Source organism: Anabrus simplex, chromosome 1 (assembly GCF_040414725.1).
Source record: "Anabrus simplex isolate iqAnaSimp1 chromosome 1, ASM4041472v1, whole genome shotgun sequence".
Classification (NCBI taxonomy): domain Eukaryota; kingdom Metazoa; phylum Arthropoda; class Insecta; order Orthoptera; family Tettigoniidae; genus Anabrus; species Anabrus simplex.
Genome location: NC_090265.1, coordinates 407,110,452 through 407,131,196, shown reverse-complemented (window position 1 = coordinate 407,131,196; position 20,745 = coordinate 407,110,452). Strand labels below are relative to the sequence as shown.

At 37.2% G+C, this 20,745-nt stretch overlaps 1 protein-coding gene across 5 annotated transcripts in view; it reads left to right on the top strand.

Moving 5' to 3' along the window:
- The window catches only part of MFS16 (major facilitator superfamily transporter 16), a 210,170-nt gene that overhangs the window by 177,572 nt on the left and 11,853 nt on the right, over window positions 1-20,745 (top strand). For all 5 annotated transcript variants that reach the window (XM_067135066.2, XM_067135065.2, XM_067135062.2 and 2 more), the window contains 2 exons: window positions 3,582-3,730; window positions 9,262-9,463. In XM_067135066.2, the coding sequence (XP_066991167.1) occupies window positions 3,582-3,730; window positions 9,262-9,463 (351 nt within the window). The remainder of the gene's footprint in view (window positions 1-3,581; window positions 3,731-9,261; window positions 9,464-20,745) is intronic.

Genomic DNA, 20,745 nt, shown 5'->3' with positions numbered 1-20,745 from the left:
GGACATAAGGTTTATTTTAAAACCTAGAATAATACCTGGTGCTTAACTACCTATACAGAATCAGAACAAACTACATGAGTAGATTAGCCTTTAGTTTTCAACCACTTTTTTGCAAAAATGTTACCACACATTCATTCTCTCCATCAGGAAACTTGTGGATTAGAGATGGGTCAAGCTAGCTCTTGTGCTCTCTACTGGGAGTCATTCAAAAGAGTCTGTTCGTTCATTTGTTCATGAAGCACCGGAACTCCTAGAGGGTGGAGGAGCCGGTTCTTGTTTGATTGTTCGTTCGTTTGTTCATGAGCCACACAAGCTTCCATAGGATGGGGGGAGCCGGCTCTCCACTCTTGTTCAATTTCAGACGCTACAGCACTAATGTTTTACACAAACAGATGGCATGAGAATATCCTTATCGGTAGCCGCTCAACTCTTTGAATAGAATTAATAACTCTCTTCAAATACTACATGCACTGTTGCCAACATTAGTAATTAAATGGTACTGTTTTATGTGCAATAATGTAACAGAGGTCTGCTAATGATGATGATGATGCTTGTTGTTTAAAGGGGCCTAACATCTAAGGTCATCGGCCCTACAGAAGTCTGCACAAATATTCCCATAGTAATGTATGACATTGAATATTACGGTACGTTGCATATGCATTAGTCTCATAAAATGTTGTCTTTAAAGACTAAATGGACGGTACAGGACGAACACGTACATATAATAAATTTACATTTGTTGCACGGTTATGAAATATTTCTTATTTAAAATATACAATGATATAATAAAATCAACTTTGAATCAGAATGTGATACTTTCCTATAAACCATATACTGTTGAAGATTGTCAGTTTTGTGGACATATCTCTTCTAGTTTTATTTCTCTCTACTTCTGCTGTTAATTTTTCTTCTATTTGAATCCACAGTTTTTAAATTACCTTTAAGTTAAACATTCCATTTCTCTTCTCAGAATATTCTTTTGTACATGTTTATTTCGTACTCTCTCTTCTAAGACTGTTCATAACTACTGTAAATGTGTTACAACGTATTATGCAACCACTGAAATGTTTTTATTGTAGTAACTGTATATTTTTTGTTGTATTACCAACTTTCTTTCATCTGGAATCCTCGTATCTAAATTGGGTAGTTCATTGTATACTTCAATTTGTATTTTTGTTTATATTCAGTTAATGTTTAGTAGTGTAATTCTTATTTGTATATTGTGATTGTTGTAATTGGGCAAAAGCCTGTTATGTTCATTTGGTGAATGAATGCATTAATTAATATTGTGGTAGGAATTATTTGTTAAATTCAAAAGTATTCCCATTATTTTATACTTTCCTTAATTTTGATTTAAAACTGTATCAGTTTATCCAGTGAACCATGAAACTGAATGGTATGTGTAATGTTTACATAATTTGTTTATTCACAGTTATCACCACATTTAAGAAATATGTGGGAATTTACCAGAGTATCTCTTTAACTATTGAAAACAGAATAAAACTATGCTGATTTCTATCTAGCAGTGGTGTATTCAGTGGTCTGTATAGCAACAGTACTGGGCAAGTTGGCCGTACGGTTAGAGGCGTGCTGCTGTGAGCTTGCATCCGGGAGATAGTGGGTTCGAATCCCACTGTTGGCAGCCCTGAAGATGGTTTTCTCATTTCCCATTTTCACACCAAGAAAATGCTGGGGCTGTACCTTAATTAAGGCCATGGCCGCTTGCTTCCAACTCCTAGGCCTTTCTTATCCCACCGTCGCCATAAGACCTATCTGTGCCAGTGCGACGTAAAGCCACTAGCAAAAAAAAGTAACAGGTTTGTTTGTTCATAGTTTTCAAAAGTTCACCTCAACTTCATGCTGATTCGGTGGTGTTTTGAAGCAGGCTATTGACTAAACCAAAAAACAGAGCGAGAGTTGATGAAATAAGCTTGCTCTCTTTGAAACTCAAACTCATAGTACAGCCACTTCCTACATTAACAAGTTGACTCTCAATTGAACGACTAGCTTGAGGCTAGCTCCTTTGAACGAGTTGTTCAAATGAGTTGGGTTTGTTCATGAACTACCCATCACTACTGTCATTTGCTAACAACATGACTCATTCAACTTCTCACTATGGCCTCATAGCCTCTGTTGAAATATTTTGGAACACTTCCAACTGGGTTTACAACACTAGATGAAAATCTTGAAAATCTTAGGGGATTCAATTAGTCTCCAAGGAGCCCATTGATTCTGTGCCCATATATTTTCTTCTCAGCCTTTTCTTTGCTTTTCAGTAGCATGGTCATTCATATTTGCTTCTTTGCTGGACTGAATGGCTAGTTTTCTGATCCTGAGTTGGCAGGTTTGATCCCAAATCGGTCTGGTGGTATTTGAAGATGCCCAAATACTTCAGCTTTGTGTCTGTAGAATATATCTTCTTGTATTGCTACAATATGATTTTGGTTTGCTTTATCCTCATCCTCCACAGTTTACTGTATGTGTTCTTAGCCTTACAAATATGCAGATACACCACTTCATTCCAAGTCATAGGTGTCAAATTTCCTTGTGGTCCTGCTATAGGTCCATCAGACCTGTACCAAGCCTTAAGTGTCCAGCCTTCAGCACCATAAAGTAGTTTTGATAACATGTAAAACTTCTCAGCACACCATTGAGATTTGATCATCATGAACTCATTTCAGAAACCTGCTTACTGTACTGATTCTGGTTTTAATTTGCACATCTGGATCTTGTTCTTCCATTAGCTAGGATCTAAGGTACTTGAGATGTTGTGGTATGGCTACGTAGTTGTAAGCTTAGGTGGGTTGGAACCCTATCCATAGTTTCCCATCGTCACACCAGGCAAATGCTGGAGCTGTGTACCTCATTTAAGGCCATGGCCAGTTCCTAATCAGTACTACCCCTTACCTATCATATCGTTACCAAACACCTATCCGAGTTAGTGTGGTGTTAAACTATTAAAACGGTAGCAATAATAATAATTAAAAAACTTGAAATGCAATACCCCTTTGGTGTTTCTGTCCACGATAACTGGGTTATTGATTTTCTTCTTGCTGATTACCATGAATTTTGTTTTATAAACATATTTTAAAGCCGAAGTCCTTGCTTATTTTGTTGATCTTGTTCAAGAGGAATTGAGGCTAATATCATGGTGTCACCAGCCTAGTGGATGATGCTTATTCACATCCCATTGATTTTGATTCCTTTATCAAGAGCAATTCAAAGATAGCTCCAGAGTGCTAGTTAAAAAGAATTGGAGACAGTATATAACCTTGTCTTGCATTTTTTTTGTATTTTCCGTATCCCTTCAGTAATGTCGTGTCCACTTTTGGTATGAGCTGTCTGATTCGACCACAGCTTCTTGATGAAGTTCACATCTTTACTGTCAAGCCCAGTTTTCCTAATTGCACTAAGTTTGGATGAATCTTTTTGAATAACTGTTTTCTAGAAAATAAAGAATACTTAGTATTTCATGCACTGTTACTTTTTTAAAAAATTATTAATTTGGATCTTAATTCCTAGGCTTAAATAAAAAGATAATTACTTGTCTGAATTATAATGGGAGTTCCCATTTATTTCAGCCTCTTACTCTGCTTCAACTAGTGCTCTTCTGTCTACCTTATTTGATGTTGGGGGTATCATTGGAGGTATTACTGCTGGAGTGGTCAGTGACTACCTGGGCATGAATGCTATCACTTGTGGGGTAATGCTGATTCTGGCTGTACCAATGGTGAGTGTGATGATCCGTTCTAAATTGAAATGTTGGGACATAAATTTAGAAATGAGTGTTGTACTTACTTGGTTTTGTTATACAATCTGGGCCATGAGGTTGGCCCCTTCAAATAATGGTTTAGACGTTATTTCTGAAGTGAATAACCCTGTATATTAGCTATCTGATATCTTGCCTCATGTATTAATTGATCCTAGAAAGGTAAGGACAAAGATAGGATGATATGTTAGGAAGGAGAAGGAGCATTAGAAGTCAGACTAAAATATTGAAGTAGTGAAGAATTTTATTTAGGAAGTGAATGAATGATTCAAAGCAGGATGGAAATCAGAAGACAGCTTGAGTGTGTCTTCCATCACGGAGTTTGTAATCTACTGTGTATGAAAAATGTACTAGTGAAATATAAAGAAATAATATACAATGCATATTACCTACTTATTAACATGCATCGGAGACCTGTCCAAGGACAAAAGAACTTTAAAATTGCATACAGGCAGCACAAATGGAATTTCTGAGATGTACTGTTTGTATGTGAATAATCCCTGCCATCAAATAAGCCCTGCACCTTTATTTTAGGAATGGACATTTTAAAACATTTTTTGCATATTTCTGTAGTTTTGTTAAATATTTTAATTGAAAACCAGAAGTACTACAGTGCAATACATTGATAAATCATTTCGTCACTATCTCAAAAAGTAACTGTCTGATTTTGAAAACACTTACATATTTGAACTTGTATGCAGTTGAACTTTCAGGCCAGCTGTATGTATTTGTGCAGTTCTGTTTTAAAATATGGAGTTAGTATCTCAGTTATTAATCACCGTATGGGAATAAGTAGCACATTATTTTACAATCCCCGTGGTATCATTTACGAATTTGAAAACAGAAACAGATATCTTTAATGGTTTAGACGTTATTTCTGTGTAACATCTTAAGTATATTCTTGGGCCAGTTGTTCCAGAATAGTCCTGAGGCTGGAAGCTTCCAGAAACCTCACAAGGTGGAAGAGACAGTTTAATCACTCTTGCATTTTCCACTTGTCCTTATGTGGCCAACAGGTGAATACGGAAGGGGCCAGGCTTGCACCTAAGCTCGACCATGAGTGGTGCGACTTGTGGCGGGGGATGGTGATGTCCTGCTTCAGATGCTGGTCCCGCTCAAATTCAGAGATGGAAATGACAGATGTGGAGGCCACTTGCATTTCAATATCTTTCAAGTGACCAGGCAGCAAGTGCAACATTTCAATTAATGGTAAAACCCTCGCTTCAGGTCCTTCCGTTAGTAACAGCAGCAACACAATCACCTGAGCCAGCAGCAGATGAGACTTGTCATTAGTGCGCTTTACATTTATGTCAAGTAATTGGAATTTATATTGCTCTCCATTGTCACTGTTAAGAGGTTTAGGTAGTTTGTTGTTAATGTATTCATTAGCAAATAGTGTGAGTTGTGTTATGGCTGAGAATCGTACATTCCTACAACAGCAGTAAGGGGTCATTGTGACCCATGATAAGAAATGCTTGGAAACGTTCAAATTAAAACTTGATAAGAGATTTTTTTTTTTCTCCTATGTTTCTTGAAGGAGTTTTCACAAAATTAACCAGTTGGATACCTTTTGTTAGTCAGTCATCCACACTGCAACAATAATAAATTTTCAGAAATACTTGAAGAAAATTAAAAACAACCTAAACATATTTTGCACACGCACAATTTCTACTTTTCTTGCACATTTTCTGCACTTTTGCTGTGAGGCATTGCTAGATTTGTTGCCTTTACACAGACCAACTTGGCACTTTTTCCACTTTTTAGATGGACATGGTCCTACAGCCTCCTTGTAGTAGTAGTAGTAGTAGTAGTAGTAGTAGTAGTAGTAGTAGTCCAAAATCAAAATACTTCAATTGGAAATGAGGTCTCTACCTCGGTGGCAAATGAAACACAAAAATACATTATTCGCAACCACTACATTTTAAGTACAAGTATGAAGGATGAGTTCTCCACCTAATCAATACTTTATTTTACATAGTGTCAATATTATTTACATAAAAACAGTACCGGTTTCGACCCGTAAAGAGGTCATCTTCAGCAGGTTCTCTAGCAGCTGAAGATGACCTATTTACGGGTCGAAACCGGTACTGTTTTTATGTAAATAATATTGACACTATGTAAAATAAAGTATTGATTAGGTGGAGAACTCATCCTTCATACTTGAACTATCAATACGGACCATGAAACTAATAGATTATACTACGTTTTAAGTTAAAAATAAAAAATACATTTTTCCTAAAATACAGTATTATACAATTTACATTAACATTTTTCTATTAAACACACAGTTTATCCTTAATTAAATTAAAAGATTTATTGCAGCTAATTAGCAATACATTAGTGAAAGGTGTTATAACAATTTAACATTTGCACCATTGGTTGCATAGTCTCTGATTGATCTAGTCCTCTTGATGCACAATTCTAAGTGATATCGTTCACATAACTGTCCACATAATGTACACTTGCATGAGTTTGACAGTTTGTGGTATGTTGGATTTTCGCAAATGACATGGTGGAATCCATGTACTGCAAGTCTTATAAGCACGTGCTTTATCTCAAAACTTGCTGCTGTCCATGTACGATCAATCATGGCCCCAGTTCCATAGAATTCCGTGGGTACTTCTTCTCTTTTCCTAGTTAGTGTTCTTAGTAAGTTCTCCGATGCCATTCTGTTGGATTGTCCTGATATCCTCTATTAGGAAAGTTTCCCACGCGAGAAGGTAGACTAATCTGGATCTTGTTGTTTTTGCCACTCCGATTGCTCTTTTGATGTATGTTGCTTTAACTCTTTCCAGATTTGCTAAGTTCTTTTCATTAAGGTGTGTCCGTATAATTTCAATACCATGTGTAAGTATTGAAACGATTTTTCGATTTGAAGAGCACCATTGCTGTATCTAGATTTAGTGATCTGTTGAAGCTTATTTCGTTTATCGCTCTAATGGCTTGTGTCGCTTTCTCCATTGTGTGCTTAGTGAAGCATTTTGCAGATGGCTGAAGTGTTATCCCTAGATATTTGTATTCTTTGGTGATAGATATTATTTTTCCTTCCAAGGCGATTCTTGTCGATTTTAGTATTTGCTCTCCTGATCTGAACACCATAATTTCCGTCTTCTAAGTGTTAATTACGAACTTGTGTTGAATGCACCATTTTTCCACCTCGTCAATAGTGTTCTGCAGTTTCTTTAAGCTTTTTGAGCCGATCACAATATCATCTGCATAGGCGTATGCTGCTAAATCTTCATTTTGTGCAATTTCCATAATGTCCTTCGCTGCTGGGATGAACAGCAGAGTGCTTAGTGGTTCCCCTTGGAGTACACCATTTGTTTGAGTTATTGGTTCTGAAATGTCTAGGCTGATTAGAATAATAACAGTAAGTTATTTATTAAATTGACCACCTAATCAATACAATAAGTCATTGTCTTGGATGATTTACATTGATCTATTAACTAAACATGGTACATGTTTTGCCTAGTATGAAGGCATCATCAGCCATTGTCTTAACCTCAGAATAAAAATAGCACTTGATTAACATATAATAAGATGAAATTTTTAAAAATCTTGAAGAGACTTAAACTAAAAATAACATTAAAAATAACAATGTTGGTTTTAAATATTTTTTTTTACAATGTGAAGTATTACAAAGGTGAAAGTAATAAAATTATTGACATTAAAAGGCTGCTATTACAAGTAAAATGGACAAGGCAACAGATTGTGATGAACAAGTAGTAAGATTGCTGTAAAATTAAGTTGAGCGATTGGTGGTTATAATTAGACTCTGACGAGAATGACGATCAGTCATATTTATTCAAAAAGTAATATTGAGAAAATAATGTTGAAGGTTGGTCAAGAGATCACTATATTCCTTTCTAGGTGACAAAAGACGAAAGTCATAGGCATATGGTAGATATGTGGAACACATTGATGAGAAGATAAAAAGTTGTAGAATAAAGGTTGAAGAACAGTGTTAAAATTGGACCTCAGTTGACCATCTCAGTTTGAAGCGATGTTAAAATGTTGTCAAGAATATGAGTTTATTGACGGTTGAATCTATAAAAGGAAACCAGAAACAAGGTATTAATTGTGTGAAAAGAATTTTTAAAAAGTTTAGCGGAGATCGTGTATACTTACCATTTGACGAGGTGAAGGTAGCTTGTACGTTATGAATTAAGTATATTGACAACTGTAGACTTCTTACTACGGGTGTTGTAGCTATAGTTTTGTGTTGGAGGGGGAACTGTTTGCGGAGGCGTGATTATTGGCTTGTTCGTAGTACTTGGAGGAGAGCTGCTATTGGTGGGAGAGGAGGAGGAGGAGGAGAGAGTATTACTGTGAGAAGCCATTGGAGGGAGCGATATTAGAGTGGGTGTGGCTATGGGTTTATTGGTTGCATTTGAATTAGAGGTACTAGCTGTGAGGGGAAGGGAGGGGAGTGTATTAGCTGTAGAAGAAGTGGGAATGCTTATTAATTTGAGGTTGAAACTTTTTAAGAATATATTGGTGAGAGGAATTGTGTTCATATAAGGGGCTTTTTTTTTTATCAGTAATGTCATTTAGGTTCTTATCTTTATTGAAATGTTGGTCGAGGAAAATGAATAAATTTTCGTATTCTGTCATAAGTTTACTTTTATCGACTCTTTTGAGACTATGAAGGTCTTGTTCTATTGTAGTGAATTTATGTCCTGTGTCCCTCATGTGGTTGGCCATTGCAGAGAATTTATTGTGTCTTTGAGCATTGTAATGTTCGGCGTATCTGGTGGAGAAGCTGCGGCCAGTTTGGCCAACATAAGAAAAATTATATGTAGAACATTTCAATCTATATATTACTGATCCAGAGTAACTATTGTCTGTGATGTTAATGGAGTTATGATTAAAGAAAAGATTGCGATTAGTCGAACTTGTTTGATACTCATGTGATTTTGTTGTCTAGACATCACTAATCGCACATAATGGCATATAAGTGAATTTGTAAAATCATGATGATGCCTTAACTGCCGAGATTGCAATATCTTTTATGATATTCTTAGAGATACCTAGCATTTTGCAGGTCTTTCCAAAAAGGCTTGGTATCGTTCCAAAAGCACCTCAATACATTCAAGGTTGTACTTGCTTTAGATAGCTTTCTTCTCATTGTCAACCTCCCGTGGCTGGTCTGAATTCAGTTCGAACCTCACAGTTGGATCTAGTATAGCCAGTTTACTTCCAAGAACATTTACTGTATTCGTATAGAAATAGTTTTGTCAACCCAAAAATTTAGGTTTTTGGACTTGGCAGGTTTTGATTCTAGGTGCCTGTTTGTTCCCTTTTAGGTGTGCTCTATCTACACATGCTTTCTAGATAAGGCATTGTTCTCTGTTTCCATTGCTTAGCTTTCTTACCTGACCATTGAGAATATAGAGTACAGAGTATGTCTGAGCCTGAACTTCAGCTGGTTAGGACATACAGTGTAACTTGGTAATACATTATACCATTAGTTTTTTCCTTTTCTTTTACAGATGTTGGTATACGATGAATATGGAAGTTCCAGCTATGGAGTGAATGTTGCGTTATTAATCATTGTAGGAATTCTGGTTAATGGACCGTACGCATTGATAACTACGGCTGTTGCTGCTGAACTGGGTACACATGAATCTTTAGAAGGCAATGCAAAGGCACTTGCTACTGTTGCAGCAATTATAGATGGAACAGGATCAATAGGTAACATCTTTTGTATGCTATTCTTATATTTGTTGAGTAGGGAATGAATTAATGTACTAACACTTGAAAAAAAAAAAAAAAAAAAAATTCCTTATGTAGTAAAATACTAAAAATGTATGTATAAAATTTGAACAGATATTTTTTTTTACAAAATTACAAAATTTGAAATATGTATTATAAAAAAATTGGTCTCCAGTCATGGTGAAACAGTGGTGGGTTAAAATAGCTCTGTTGTTGTGAACAACAAAGTCTCTCAAGTTTTCCATTACAAACCGATATTGGTTTTCTTGGAACAATGCACCTTCCAAATTTCATAAAAGGAAGGTCACTGACACACACATTCTCACTTTCACTTATGCCTTCTGGCCCTTCCAAAATTTGGGCAACTCTACACCTAGTATGAAATCCATAATTTTTTCAAGTTTCTGTTTAATTCCTCATTATAATATCCTGGGTTGCACCCACAGCATCCTTTATTTCTAGCCTACTCCCAATGCCGAATGCAGTACCGTATTAACTTTGCTATAATTTCCAAATGAGCAGGTGAAAAATTATCCAAAAAATGTGCAATAGCACATTACATGATATTATAAAAAAACTAACACAAGCTAAACTCGTTATTCCTAGACAGCTGCATGTCAATACTGGGACTGTGTGTTTCAGTCCTCCCCCCGTGTTTTCGCATCTGTCGGCGTATTATCATGAATTAAATCGTCAGCATCACTATCTTCAGTGAAAGTCATAGTGAATTCATCCTCTATACCACTCTCACACCCTTAATTATTTTCACTGCCACTATTAATGAGTAAATTGGCTATTTCTACATCATCAGTAACTCTGCCTGGACCTACCATGTTTACAGATTCGAAATGTGTGCAGAGTTCTAAAAAATAAATTACTGTGAAGATATGCAACACCTCTCAGCAATAATAGTTAGCTCTGATTATAGCCGAAAGCTGCCTCTTCCTGCTTTTTTTCGACAAAGACCGGGCGAGTTGGCCGTGCGTGTAGAGGCGCGTGGCTGTGAGCTTGCATCCGGGAGATAGTAGGTTCGAATCCCACTATCGACAGCCCTGAAGATGGTTTTCCGTGGTTTCCCATTTTCACACCAGGCGAATGCTGGGGCTGTACCTTAATTAAGGCCACGGCCGCTTCCTTCCAACTCCTAAGCCTTTCCTATCCCATCGTCGCCATAAGACCTATCTGTGTCGATGCGACGTAAAGCCCCTAGCAAAATAAAACTTTCGACAAAGCAAATAACTATTACAAAATCCATGCAGCAGGTGTTTCAAATCCCACAGCATACCATTGAGCCATTGGTGCTGTGTTCGTAACTGACCAGTAGGGTCACTGTTGCGGGGTTAATAGCTTCTACTTGGGGGGCCTTCCAGTGAAGTCTTTTCTTACTAACCATTTCAGTCATTTTGTAAAAATGGTGCAGGATCGCTTTCGTTTTTCACCCTTTTCTTTGTTGGCCTTGCTACATACAAAGTATTCTCTTTCCTTGTTACCTTCCAAGTTTTTTAAAGAAACATCAGCTGAAATAAAATTGAAAGAGTCTGACATACCTGGCATGTTGTGTGAGTCACATGCATAGAGAAGAGGCTGAGATGGTTCTATGTCACTAACAACACTTTCACTTGCTAATTCGGTATCCGAATCACTTTCCGGCAAGTCGTACACCTAAATATCCTCATCTTCACTCGAATAATCCTCTAAATACGCTCGTAAATAATCATCATCTTCTCCTGACTCCATATTGTTTACCAAGAAGCTAAAAGAGCATTTCAACATTTTGTTCCTCACGGAAGTTTTACAGAATGGCAATAATAGGTACTTCATGTTCTTATCTACGGGACTAGCCACTAGAGGTCAGGTAAAGTCTGAAATTGCGTACGTATCATGATAAAACTTCGACATCCGATAGATCAGATCAACTTGACAGTTTTGTGGGAACCTGTGATTAGAGCCCTGCGCGGACGTACAAAATAATATCCGCATCTGCTCCGCATCCGCAAATGGTTATCCGCATCTGAAAAATTGTTATCCGCGGAAATTTAAATACTTAACTACGGTATATTACACCCAAAAGTATTGAAACGGATAGATCTGTTAACACAATACAATAGGCGTGACACCTGGCACCAGAACCTGTACAGTCACAGGTTTATGAGGGATTTTCTCTTGTGACAACTGCCAACGTATTGACCTTTGTTCCTTCATTCCATTAATTGCGGGCAGAGCCAGTTAGGCTTAGGTCAGATTTATAGCTTTATGGTTTCAGGGTTCTTTATATATCAGTATTCTCCCATACCCATGTCAAGGGTCACCTAACCACAAGGAAAATACCTGAGTGAAAATCAATAAACATCATTATTTAGAAATGATCAGCCAGAAGTAGCAGAGTTTTACTATCTCAGTAGCAATGTCGAGGAAAATAATAGATGTCTCAATGAAATAAAGGGAAGAATAGCACTAGCCAAGTACGCTTTCCAGAGTTAACAGAACAGTTTGCTGAACAAGCTCGTCAACATCCACACTAAGAAGAAATTTCTAAAATACTTTTTATGGAGTGTCTTGTCATACGGGTGTGAAACCTGGATATTAGCAAAACAGGAGAGAGCAGTGAGATGGTTCTGAAGGAAATAGGAGAGAAAAATGCAAGGCAAAGTGCATTGGACACTTACTTAGGCATGATACTTTTTTCCAAAACATTTTCAAAGGCAAGATCTTTGGGAGGAAAACAAGGGGATGACCAAGAACATCTTATTCAAGAAATGTGGTCAGTGAAATGGGGAGTTCTTTCCATTTGGATATGAAATTGGCTGCTATGGCCGCAAAGACAAGGCTTAGCCTTTTGAAAGAAGAAGAAATTTTTAAAATCTTTCACATAAATATCACTTCCCTATTGATTAGTACACACTGAAACCTCGTTAAGATGTTTCTGCAGGGGACAGGGAAAAAGAACGTGTTAAGCGGAAAAATATACTTATGAATATACGAATAAAAACTATCCAACAGGGATATGGAAACACTAGATGTAATTTTTCTGACGTGAGGGCATCTTATGTTGTGTATCCACGGGTACAGTGAAAACTATAGGTCTATCTACCCTTTCTAAAGATGAGAAGAAAGTATTAAAAGGTGTGAAAAACATGAGAGAATTAATATGGAAACCTTTTCTGCTGGGGATTATGAAATAACAAGTACCGGTACACTGAAAGGTGGGGAAAACACCAAACAAATATGAAAACGTGCACAAAAATATCGAAGTGTTATTGCGGATCACACTCTTTCTAAAACAAATGTTAGTAGAAGCCTTTTATTTCGGAGCAGTGGGTTATTAAACATTATTTTCAGGTCACACTCTTGGACAATGAATTAGAGGTTACATTCGACCATGTGCAACTGCGAGGATTGACTTTGGCCGCCATTTTGAATTGAACAAAACTTCGACAAACTTGAGTGATCGAGTCAAAACTCTTAAGGTGCGAGTTTCAACATTTGCGACCTCTACATGCTTATCCCAGTCCACTTTCTGATGAGATTTGAATTTCGTTTTCATTAAGTTATTAAGGAATTTCATGTTTTCTGTGTCCATAACTAGGCTGTTACAAGACAAATATGCATTACGCTAGTCAGTTTCACGCAATTATTATCCTAATCAAGATACAGGTTACCATATCACACAACAAATATTAGCTACACTTCGCTGTACCACTCAACACAAAATACATTTCTACCTTCCGAATGGAATGTGAAATACAAGCACAAACAGGCTCACTCTGCTATTCAGCAATCTCGCTGCTAACTGGCAAGCAAAACTGAACATTCATGAGGCTAACGGCTTACTCCCCGAAAGTGCAAGTTATCCTTTGAAATTCAGGAAGGCCTTTTTCTGTCATCACGCAGTTGTGGAGACGGCTCTTATCCGAGTTGGAAATTAAGTTTCTTTCATAAGGGATGACAAATACAGTAACATTGTCAGGTCTAGGAAAAATGTGATTGTACTAAGCGGTAATAGCGAAAATTCGTGACTTGGTAAGTGAGGTATAGGTTTAATACGATGAGAATCGGGACTTCGAATTTACGACGTACTAAGCGGGAAAACATGTTAATGAGGAACGCACTAACAAGGTTTCACTGTATATCAAGCAACACAGTGCACTGTGTATCTATCCATAAATGATTGAGATAGGGTGCAATTCATATTGTTTTCATATCTTACAGGGCTATAGTTCCTACTTGGGATATTTTTAATGGTTAGAGAGCAGTTGCCTGCTGGCAAAGAGAAGGCTTGCATAACGTGTGTGTATAGGTACTCTTAAGGCAGAAACAGGTTCAAGGAAGGACATGTTAATATCATTAATGAACAAGGGGAATGTATATGTTAGGATTTAAAGAAGGCGTTTAGTCTGCAGTATGTAAAGATTGTTGGATAATAAGAATAATGTCCAGGTAGAGGTGGTGACTAATACTAGCAAAGTATTCAAATTTACCTATGATAAAAATACATTTAAAACGTTGAAAACTTGAAAAGCAGCTGGAATTAATAACATTTCTGGGGATATACTAAAGGCAATGGGTTGACATATAGAACGATATTTGTTTGCATGAAGGAACTATACCATATGAATGGAGAGTTGCTAGAGCTGTGCAATGGGTCTGGATAGACTTGAACCAGACTTATTGTTGCTCAGTCGAAATGGGCGATATTTGAGCAGCGAAAGCTTGGAACTTGATTATAGACTCGGTATACCAGTCTGCTCAGTTGTTAAACCATTCAGTGGGTGCTCAGACTGTGAGTTGTTGCCATGCTTCTGCTTCATGCATTTGTGTTACGAGTTTCTATGTGCAGTGGCTGTACAAGAAAAGTGTTCAGAGAACTATTGCATGTAGCAACAGTGTATCAATGAGCGAGTCACTTGAACTTTCAGAGTTTCCAAGCTGCTCGATCTGTCCAGATTCGTTTCTGTTCATTGCAATCGAATGGTATGGACAGTATGGTACTCATTTATTCATTGAAGTTGAGCGCCTTTTCAAGTTAGGTCCTTCCAAACACTCGTAGAACAGAGTGCTTGAGGAGCAAGCTCAGAATGAGTCTAGAATGAGTGGGACCCATTTCTTATAAACGAGTTTGAGTCTGCCAGTCATTTTGCACAGCTCTAAGAGTTGCGTAGTAGCCCCAATCTACAAAGGAAAGGGTGATAAAACCGATAAATACAGGCCAGTCAGCTTGACACCTGTTGCATGTAAGGTCTGGGGAAATCTTTCTTTCTGATTATATAGGACATATTTGTAAAATTACTAACTAGTTTGATAGAAGGCAATTTTGGAAATCTTGTTCCATTGTAGCTCAACTTGTAGGATTCCAGCAAGATATAGCAAGTATTTTAGATTCAGGAGGCCAAATGGACTGTATCGCTATTGACCTATGCAAGGCATTTGATAGGGTAAATCATGGAAGACTACTGATGAAAATGACGGTGATTAGTAGAGCCCGGATTTCCATGCACTATCAAATCTCAAAATATGCATGCATTCATGCACTATCATATGGCAAAACATACACAATAAACTGAAAAATATGCACTATCAAAATTCAGTTCCTTTTGAAACATGAACAAAAACTACCCTAATTTCTCCAAATTGTCTTGATTTAAGCTCATCCATTTATCATTCAGCACATACTTAAGCCCAGAAAATTATCTTTTTACGTCACGAGAAGTGATAGATGCATAATTCAATGAAGACATTTGGACAAAGTGAGGTCAAATTGTACGTCTTTTGCATTTTCACCACAATACGTCTTTTATAAGCTTGACGAATTCAAAATCAGGATTTGAACGAATTAGTTTGTTCAACTTATCTCTATCTGCGGCAGCTGCTTCTCCATGTGATGATTGCAGACACATTTGAATGTCCTCAATAAGTGGTAACGATTGCTTGCTGCGATAACACAGACGTGTGACAATTGAGTTCCGGGTAGGACATTCCAGGATAACAACGGTAGAGGGTTCAATGAAAAACCAGAATTTGTAAGCTGCTATCCCAGTAACGCGGCGCCACAGAAGTGCGATACAAGGTTTCTTTTGTTCATCTAACAGACGAAAAATGAGCCGTCAATGATTAATGCACAATTTACGGTTCAATTTATAGCAATGTACAACTGTAAAACTGGGACACCTTATTCCTAAGAATTAGATTTCGACGTGGGGCCTTCCGACGTACGTCATTGTTTACTCAAGCAACAGATAAGAAAGTGTTTGGTTAATTGCATTATACTGTAGGACCTGTACCGTATGTAGGCTACTAACTATGGTTGTCACATAGGATTGCCAGGAATACATTATTATTATTATTATTATTATTATTATTATTATTATTATTATTATTATTATTATTATTATTATTATTATTATTATTATTATTATTATTATTATTTATTTTCCTTAAATTGTACATGTACAATTTAGGGGTGGTAGATGGAGAAAGGGCAAGCCCCACATACACGGAAGTGCCTCCATCTCCACACTCTCTCTGTCTCTCAGTAATAGACATACTGTAGCCTACAACGTGAAAAATTGTCCCAAATTCTGCAAACTAACATTCAGAAAATGCACTAGGATGCAAGTTAACAATATATATGCGTCCAAGTCAGAATAAAAGTCATATTATGCAATATTAAACGTCCAGATATGCTGTATTAAATCCAAAATCTTCCAAATATGCATTATGCATGAATTTTCTCAGAAAAATGCCAAAACATGCAAACATGCACGGAAAAAGAACGGTTATTTGGAATTGTTAAGCCGTAAAACGAATATTTGCAAAGTTTGAGAAGTGTAGGTAGCTTATTTAAAAACATGCATTTGCATGGAAATCCGGGCTCCAGGGATTAGATTACAGAAAAGCGTGACTGAATGAGTGGCTGAATTTCTAGAAAATAGAACTCGGAGCATTAGAGTAGATGAAGTTGCAATACTGATTAGAGGAGGGGAGGGGGTGTTCTGGGAGGCAGTATGTTATTGGACCTACATGTTTCCTGATATATATATAAATGATATGAGTAAAGAACTGAAATCAAAGATAAGGTTTTTTTGTGTATCATGTTATACTCCATAGAGTAATAAACAAGTTCCAGGATTGTGATGGACTAAAGACCTAGACTATGTTGTGACATGAACAGCAGGCAGTGGTATGATTGTAAACAGGGTGAAAATTTCGGTTGTAACTTTTACAAAGAGGGAAAATCTTCATCAGTTTTAATTACTGTGGTCATGGAGTAAACATATCTCATGGGAATCTCTGAAAGTATGTATAGGTGTTAATATAAGGAAAGAGAGATTCACTGAAGTAATCACATTAATGAGATTGTAAATAAAGTTATAGATCTCCTCATATGGTTATGATGGTACTTACGGTTTGCAGAAAGGATGTAAAGGAGAGGGTGTACAACTCGCTCTTAAGACCTGAATGGTTCCTGTGTGTGGAACCCTCATCGGTATTACTTGATTTGAGAACTGGAAAAGATCCAAAGGATTTTAGACAAGAGAATACTGTAGTGTTATGAAAACATTACTAGTTTTGGGTTGGGAAGACTCTGGATTAAGGAGACAAGCTACTCGACTAAGCAGATGTTTTTAGCTGTCAGCGGAGAAATGGTTTGGAATGACATTAGTAGAAAAATAAGCATGAATGTACCGTATTTCCTCGCATAATTAACAGCCTTACATAATTTACGCATCCCAGTGTTTTTGGGGCTGCCCTGTGGTGTAGGGGCAGTGTGCCTGCCTCTCGTCCGGAGGCCCCGGGTTCGATTCCCGGCCAGGTCAGTGATTTTTCTCTCGACCTGAGGGCTGGTTCGAGCTCCACTCAGCCTACGTGACGGTGAGATGGCAGCCCCAGTCTCGAAAGCCAAGAATAACGGCCGAGAGGATTTGTCGTGCTGGCCACACGACGCCTCATAATCTGCAAGCCTTCGTCTGGGCAGCGGTCGCTTGGTAGGCCATGGCCCCTCGGGGCTGTTGCGCCATTTTTTTTCCTTTTTTTTTTTTTTTTTTTTTTTTTTCCTGGCTTGGTTCTTTATCTTACATAATAGATCAATGTATGATAATTAATAAGCCAGACTGAGTAGCTCATATGGTAGTGCTGGCCTTCTGAGCTCAAGGTGGTGGGTTCAATCCTGGTTCAGTCCTGTGGTTTTTGAAGATCCTCAAACATGTCAACCTTCTGTCTGTAGATTTACAAGCACATAAAAGTATTCCTGCAGGACAAAGTACCATATTCTGAATGTCTTCAAAAACCATAGAAAAGTGGTACCAAAAAGAATAACATTATTACTGTAACTAATAACAAAATCTGATATTAAGTAGGTGGCTCAACTTTAGCTCCAACATCTTGCTTTTTCCCTTCTACTGAGCAAGTTGGTCACACTGTTCAGATCGTGGAGCTGTGAGCTTGCATTAGGGAGATGGTGGATTCAAACCCTGCTGTTGACAGCTCAGAAGAGTGTTTTCCATAGTTCCCATGTTCACACACCAGACGTATGCTGGTGCTGTACAGTAATTAAGGCCACAGTAGCTTCGTTCCTGTTCCTAGCCCTGCCCTGTCCTATATCTTCATTGACATAAGACCTGTCCGAATTGGTGCGACATAATAGGCCTAGCAAGATATTTCTTTTTCTCGCAGCCATTTTTGTCTTTGCTTAGATTTTTTCAAGCAAATAACTGCTCTTGAAAGACATGGTATTGAGAATCACTCATGCTTCGATGGCATCTATTTCTGGTTTATTTTTCTCATCTGTCCTTGTAGTGGTGTGCAAAATACACTCAAATACCAATACAATGAATACCAGTGGAACAAATTAATTTGTAAACCTATTTACAGTTCCATAAGGCACAGCGTGTATGATAATTTCATTTAAGCCAGTAGTACGAAGATTTCAGTAGGATGTGAAGATCATATATATATATATATATGTAAGCTGTACATAGAGGGAAAAAGAAAAGTCAAAGGAGTCTTATCGAGAGATTGACCCAATCACCAGTACAATGAAGAAGAATCTTATTTCTTTCACATCTTGCAACTGCCAGGAATCCTGATTTTATGACTAGTGATGAGAAATCTTGGAAAGAAGACAGGAGGATCGGCAAAATTTAGCAAGATCTCAAAGGAGTTGGAGTCGGAAAGCAGATGCTGAGGACAAAAATAAAATTAACATTCTTCTTAAGAGTCTCAAATTTTCAGCAAAAATGACACATGGAAGGGCTATAGCGATTTCAGATGAATTGAGGAAAAAAAAAAAAACCACTAAATAATACGAAAAGTGCATCGACAGGAAGAGAAGAGAATAACAGCAATGTAGTATGTTAACTCTACTGGCACAGAAAAGTGTACTCCTTGATTATTGGGAAATACAGACAACCAAGGTGTTTTAAAGGGGTAAATTCCCTACCATGTGAGTACAGCCAAAATCAAAGAGCATGGATAATGGGTGAAACTTTTCACTCGTGGCTGCTTGAGAAAATGAAAGTATCAAAATGAAAATTTATACTTCTAGTACACAATTGCTCTTTCCATAATAATATTCAAAAGGCAGATGGAATTCATTAAAATGGTGCCGCCGAAATGTACATCTATACTGAAACCTCTCAATCTAGGGATAATCGTTGCAACCAAATTGCATTATCAGTCATGATTAATTCAACAAATTCTTGCAAGACTCTCTATTGGAGGGAGTAAACAAACATAACCATTCTGGAAGCCATGGAAATGTTCATGATGGCGTGAAGAAGCTTGCCTTCAACAGTGATAATGAATTACTGTCAGAAGTCCAGGATTTCATCTGTGTTAGAAGATTAAGGAAATAAACGTGTTAATTAGTTACAAAAGATGTTAGTTAAGATCAACCTAATCAGTACTTGTAATACTTGTGATGAATTACAATTGGTCAGTACATGTTTCAGCTTACTTCAAGCCATCATCATCTGACAAAGCATGGTAAAGTATAACCATTCTCTTATAAACTAAAAGACATACATAAAAAAAACATGTGAACTTTCATGATGACTTAAAATTAGTAATGTTAAAATCAATGTACATAAAATCATTGACCCCTTGTAGGAATTCTTAAAATTAATGTAATGTTAAAACACTGCACTTGAATTTGGTGATGAGTGTATGAATCCTCTGTTGTATTTCAGGCACTCGTTAGATCATTTAACATAAAGGGAGGTGTGCATTTTCATGCATTTTGAAGTTCAAGAATGTGTGTTGTTCATGAAATAGGGCTAATATATTAAAACACTGTACATCTTAGGAAATTCGTAAAAAAAATTGTGCTTTTTGATGAAGACAATGTCCTGTTTGAAACACTGTGTTTTGTTGTATGTGAGCAGGCACGCATTTATGCACAGGCCACATGGGCCAAGGCCCAGGGCGGCAAATTGCCATGGGCAGCAGATGTTTAAAACACATTTACGTACATATCAAACTCAGGATCTCTTGAATCATCTGACTATATTATACGTAGAAATGATCTAATTGTGTATTTTGAAAATAGGATTAGTTTGTTTGCTTATACAAAAGCAAGAGGAAAAGCATTTGCTTAATAGAATTCAGTGCTGCAGTGATAAATTGGCCTTAGAAGCATGGTACCAATATTGTGGCATATTCCTTGTATATTTAGTAGTTTTGATGATTTCTACCTTCATTTTGTTTCTCAAGAACTTTTTAATATTTATTGCATATCGTCTTCTTATATTAAGTTTACTGAATAACGTACTTGAAAAAGGTACAACCAATTAGGGGACGTAAAATATTCTCTGGCCCAGGGGTGCAAAATGCCTAAATATGGGCCTGGATGTGAAGGGCATATTAAATTTTGAAACAGAACATAGACCTTGGTTTGATTGAGTCCGTCAAATAGAAGTGAAAATTGCTGAATTGGGGTGTTGGCAAATGTAGTTATTAACTCTGATGTGGACAGCATGTTATTGACTTGACAAAACAGATTCTTGATTTGGATGATATGTGTGCTTGGAACAAACTGGATACTTTCTTACCTTCTGATGATCTGTCAATGTGGCCTAAATTATTCAAAATGGATGAGTTTACAAAGCAAATGAACGTTCAGAAGTTGGCCCCGCTGGACTAAGAGTCGTCCATAGCTTGTGAATGTGTGACAACTGTCATTTCTCGACATCTCAATTCAGAAATTTTCACTTCTATCTTAAGGACTCAATCAAACCAAGGCCTATGTTCTGTTTCAAAATTTAATA